At 46.2% G+C, this 5141-nt stretch overlaps 1 protein-coding gene across 3 annotated transcripts; it reads left to right on the top strand.

The window, feature by feature from the left end:
- The first annotated feature begins 481 nt into the window (after window positions 1–481).
- On the top strand, window positions 482–3884 carry gpr185b (G protein-coupled receptor 185 b). 3 transcript variants are annotated; one of them, XM_034164942.1, is made up of 2 exons: window positions 482–676; window positions 2338–3884. In XM_034164942.1, exons 1-2 carry the CDS (start codon window positions 628–630, stop codon window positions 3393–3395), a joined length of 1107 nt encoding a protein of 368 aa, XP_034020833.1. In that variant the 5' UTR covers window positions 482–627; the 3' UTR covers window positions 3396–3884. The 3 variants fall into 3 exon arrangements, with proteins under 3 accessions (XP_034020833.1, XP_034020834.1, XP_034020835.1); XM_034164943.1 differs by lacking the exon at window positions 482–676 and adding an exon at window positions 727–813; XM_034164944.1 differs by lacking the exon at window positions 482–676 and adding an exon at window positions 1395–1551.
- The last annotated feature ends 1257 nt before the right edge of the window (window positions 3885–5141 follow it).

Genomic DNA, 5141 nt, shown 5'->3' with positions numbered 1-5141 from the left:
ACCAATAGAATCTTCACCGAAAGCCATCTGAATCTTCCAAATGGTTTCCATCTGGCTGTCTGGCAGAGTTTCTGAAAAATTTTCATGGAACAAAGCGGCAGTCGCTCCGCCATTCCTAAACAATAAAAATCCGACAAGGGGGGTGGACCAGTGCTCACTCAAAGCCTGCCCACAGGCGAATGACGCAACCCACAGGCGTGAAAAAACTCACGCATGTGCACGAAGGTTCAAGCTTGTCTGATGCAAGCGCACGATTCAAAGCCATATAGTTTTTGAAAAAAATAAAAAGGTTGGATAGTTCTCACAGACCTCGTATATTACACAATAATAACTGCCTATAAAATATACTTTGATTCCAAAGTATTTTGCAAATACATTAAATAAGTCGAACAGTAATTGACTAGGATAAGAAAGCAGAATCACTTGTTTCTGACAGTGCACTAAAGAAAAACGACAAGAACAAAAACTAATGAATAGTAAAGTTTTAAAACCGGAGTCGTGCTGGCTGTGCTGAAGGGGATTTTATGAATTCATTATCTCTCTCTCTGATTCACACACACCATGACGGCGATGACTGGAAGAACGGAGACTTCTGACGTCAGACCAGGAGAATGACACGCGCGTCCAATGAGAGGCCAAAGATGTGCAGCGCGAGGACGGAGCTGCCGACAGAAGGGTAAGAACCATGCCAACGGAGGAATAAAGCGCACGCTGCTGACTAGGGAGAACAGGGAGGAAAACAGTAAGAAGAACATCAAAATTAAAAAGGACAAGAACATTTTTTGCAGGGTGGGAGAAGAAGACAAGGAGCTGGTAAATTACTGTCTGCTTTTTTCTAATCTCTAGCTGTGGCGTGGTGTGCGTCCATCCCGCTTTCTCGCCATCTCTCTCAACCACTCGCGCGCTCTCTCTCTCTCACTCGCGCGTGCTCAGACGCGAGGACTGCACTGCTGCGGCTGATTGAAGCTGCTTCTTTATGGCCATATTTCTCGCCCGAGCACACGCACCAGTCACGTGGGATGCTGTGGACCACACGAGGCGTAAGAACGACGTCCGTCGCGGGTTTTCAGCACGCGGCGGTGTCGGTGACCTTCCCCGGCCGTTTGCAGTCATTGACTGCGGGTGCGCGTGCGGGAACAAACGAACGAGAGAAAGAGAAACAAACGGGGGCGGGGTAAAGGAGGGGGAGCGTGTAGGGAGAGACTGGGAGGCGCGAGGGTTGATTTTTTTTTGTGAATGGAGCGATCCACATCCTTTTGGCGCGCGCGCTGGAAGCTGAGCTAAAATTAGCATCGCACTGGTTTCTCCCCCCCACCCCCACCTTTTTTATTTTATTCTGTCTGCATGCCATGGCAGAAACAGCATTTCCCGAGCACAGTCAGAATTAACATCAGAACTAAATATGCAAACACTCAAGCGCTCATGCACTTCGGGAGCTAGCCCCAGGACGTCATGCAGCATTTTTAGAGAAGCTCTAAAAATAGAATTTGTTGATAAATGTTTTGACTGAGTGGAAATCAACCATCGCCTTCTGTCGTCAGCATCTCATAGGTAGGACTTCGCCGAATTCCACCATGGTCGGCTCCTCTTTTGTTGTTCATTTGTGGTGTTTATTTTTGGCTGTTGCGTTGTCAAAGATGGAGCCAAAATTAGGTCGCTATCCTTTCGTAGCTTTGATTCAGTCACCTGCTATCGCTGCTGTTTATCCACCAGCATGGTTTGTGGAGGCTGCTGGTGATGTGCATGCTCGGGGGTCAACTGCACAGTTGTTTTTATGAATGGATGAACCAGTGGATGAATCAAGTCTTGCTTCTTCTCCTTTAAAGGAGACCGATGCTAACACCTTCCTCATCTTTCCCGTGTCCCCCTTCATCCACTTTCACCCCTCTTTCTTTGCATTTTCAACATCTCAACAACTTGATCTTCATTGTTTTCACATTTTTGGGTCCTTAACCATATCTGCTTGTTCTGGTTATCTTCACTTTTGGTCCATTTTGTGTTTTTCCCCCCTTTCAACCTGTCACTTTTTTTAAACATGTAACTTCTTTCATCCCTTTCTTCCAACTCCTATCCCGTTTCTTGCTCACTGTTTTTGCTTTGAGCATTTGCCTCAAATCACCTTTGCTTCCTCCCCTTCCATCCTCATCGTCTTTCATTTTCTTTTCCCCATCTTTTCCTCCTCCACCTTCTGACTCGCTTTGTGTTGACGCTTACTCACCCGATTACTCCCTTCTACATCTCTTTAACCTTTCACCTCTGTTACTCATTCCTCCCTGTTTTCACACCTACATCTGTCACACACCCCCACCTCCCTCCTTCCCTTTCTTGTTTCTCCAGCTATGATTCTCTCCCTGGCCACAGCACCAGCCATGAGTAGCCTCAACTCATCCTCTCCACTTGACCCCTTTGACTCTTCCACTTCTTGGAGCCTGCCTGAGGAGCCCTCCAACTCCTCCTCTGAACCCATCGTGCGAACTCTGACCCCAGATCTCCAGCCAGCATCCACCGCCATTGCTGTCCAGCAGGTCAGCCCCTGGGACATTGCGCTTTGCGTTACCGGGACCCTCATCTCCTGCGAGAACGCTTTGGTAATTGCCGTTCTCTTCTACACACCGGCACTTCGCGCTCCAATGTTCATTTTGATTGGCTCCCTGGCAGTGGCAGATCTCCTCGCTGGCTTGGGCCTCATCTTGAACTTTGTCTTCACTTATTTGGTTGACAGCTCAGTGGAGTTTGTGACGCTCTTGTCAGTCGGACTGCTCATCTCAGCATTTTCAGCATCTGTCCTCAACATTCTTGCAATCACAGTGGACCGCTATCTCTCGCTGTACAATGCTCTGACGTACCACACAGAACGGACCGTCACGTTCACCTACATGATGGTGGTCTTCATCTGGGTATTGTGCCTGACGCTCGGTTTGCTGCCGGCGCTCGGCTGGAACTGCCTAAAAGATGAGTCCTCCTGCAGCATCTGCCGGCCTGTCACCAAAAACAATGCTGTAGCCCTTGCTGTCACCTTCCTGCTGGTCTTTGCCATGATGATGCAGCTCTACCTGCAAATCTGCAAGATCGCCTTCCGCCACGCACAGCAGATTGCCGTGCAGCATCAATTTGTGGCCATCTCCACCACAAAAGGAGTCTCCACACTCTCGGCCATCCTGTGTGCCTTTGGAGCATGCTGGTTGCCGTTTGCCATGTACTCCATTGTGGCAGACTCCAGCTACCCTGTAATATACACCTACGCTACAGTCCTCCCTGCCACATGCTGCTGTGTGATCAACCCCATCATCTATGCTTTCCGAAACCCAGACATTCAGAAGTCACTGTGGGTGGCCTGTTGTGGCTGCATCCCATCCAATCTCTCCCTCAGACCAAGAACCTCCAGTGATGTCTAGCAGGGAAGGTTGGTTTCTTTTTTACAATTTTGCACAGAATGCAAGTATCAAGCAGTCCAAGTGGAAATACAATGAATATTTTGGATAAGATGAGCAGATGTCCTCTACTCCTTATATCAGAGTTGGCAGAACAATTCAGTTGGCCATAGTACAGGTGGCACTTGCAGAGAATGGTCCAAAAGAAAAACTATGGGGTGAAACCAACTGCAAAAACAGAAAGTAAAGCATCCTCATGGACTTAGTCCTGGTCAGATGCGGTCTTCAACCAACAGAGTGGCCTACTTCTCAAAAGTAGCACAGACGTGAAAAAGTGAGTTGTTCGTAGGACCCAAGTTTGGGAAGCACTGCACAGTTATGCAATCAGAAGAGTGAAACAGTATCAAATATACTGTTGTGTTGTCACTGATAAGTCTGAAATAAAGCGTGTGGATAAATTACAATGAGCTACTTAATAAACTGCCTTGGGCACTCCCACTGAGCTATCTTTGCTGTGCTTTTCTGACAGAAAAACACTGCAAACTGTATTTAAACAGTGGTTTTCCATGGATCTGATGCATATTAAGTTACTGGGGAGTTTGCAAATACATTGCAACAATAACAGATTGGCTTTAAAATGCATTCATGACCATGTTTTTTTTAATAAACATAAATGAGGTTGTCGCCCCCCCCAGTGTTAACAGCACAGTCTGCATTTTGTCTAAGGGAGTAATTATAAAGCACAGGCTGCAGTGAAGTGGCTAAACGATGAGAAGTCAGGGAACACAGCTCTGTTAGCTATCCCTCATTAAACATTCACATCTTGTCTACCATATACCCCTGCTTGTTTCCAAATCCTACATGTTTAGAATCCAAGTATTGTCCTTGGTGTGATGAACTTAAATCTGCTCCCCACTTTCTCAGCCAGCCACTGTGCCGTGACTGAAGCATAAAGAGCTGAATTCAGCACCAAGGACAGCGGCACTGCAGCAGTACGCCGCTGTCCAGGGAATGCTGTAAGGGGGAAGAGGTCTGGAAACTAGGCTACCCTCTTTTTTCCATCATCCTGATAGGACATGTGAGACAGCTTTTAAGGGCACAGTCCGCTTTAGAGTAACCTGATTTTGTCACATACATTAAACCTAAAGCTGCTTTTAAATATTTTTTCCATGTTTATCCGGATCATTTGGAAATGTTTCTGCTTGTAAGCCAGACATCATGGCCATATTCAAGAGTTCTTTTCCCCCACACTCAGAAATATAATAATGCTTGCATTAGTCATCAATAGTAACATTAAATGGAAATGCCAGCTGCTCTTTAATCTAGACTCCAATAACTGACTCTGAAATTACCACTTGAAAAACTGAAGCACATGCAAAACTCAACATTCCACAGTGTTGTTTAAAAAGCAAAAGAAGACCAAATAAAAACTGCTCTATTTACATTTGGCAGCACAATGCTGGTTCCATCCCTGCCACTCCCACTGCCATTATTTTAACCACCTGTTAAATCTCATCTCAAAGTAGAGATTATGCATAAACTCAACATACATCACAAGAGCAAAGCAAAAGCAGCTGATGTTTGTCAGAGGCTAAAGGAAGCGCAAGATCATACAATATCACATAATGCTATTTAGGCCATGGTGCTCTGAAGGACCTGATGCATGTGGGACAAAGAGTCGCCTCGGCAACAGTGGATTCTGCTGCATATTTTTAGAAAGTTCTGACTTTATTTGATGTAAACCTATCACCAGTTACCTGACAGAGCAGG

The sequence above is a fragment of the Thalassophryne amazonica genome, chromosome 23, assembly GCF_902500255.1.
Source record: "Thalassophryne amazonica chromosome 23, fThaAma1.1, whole genome shotgun sequence".
Classification (NCBI taxonomy): domain Eukaryota; kingdom Metazoa; phylum Chordata; class Actinopteri; order Batrachoidiformes; family Batrachoididae; genus Thalassophryne; species Thalassophryne amazonica.
The sequence above is the reverse complement of the archived record's forward strand: the minus strand, read 5'-3'. Positions and strand labels throughout refer to the sequence as shown.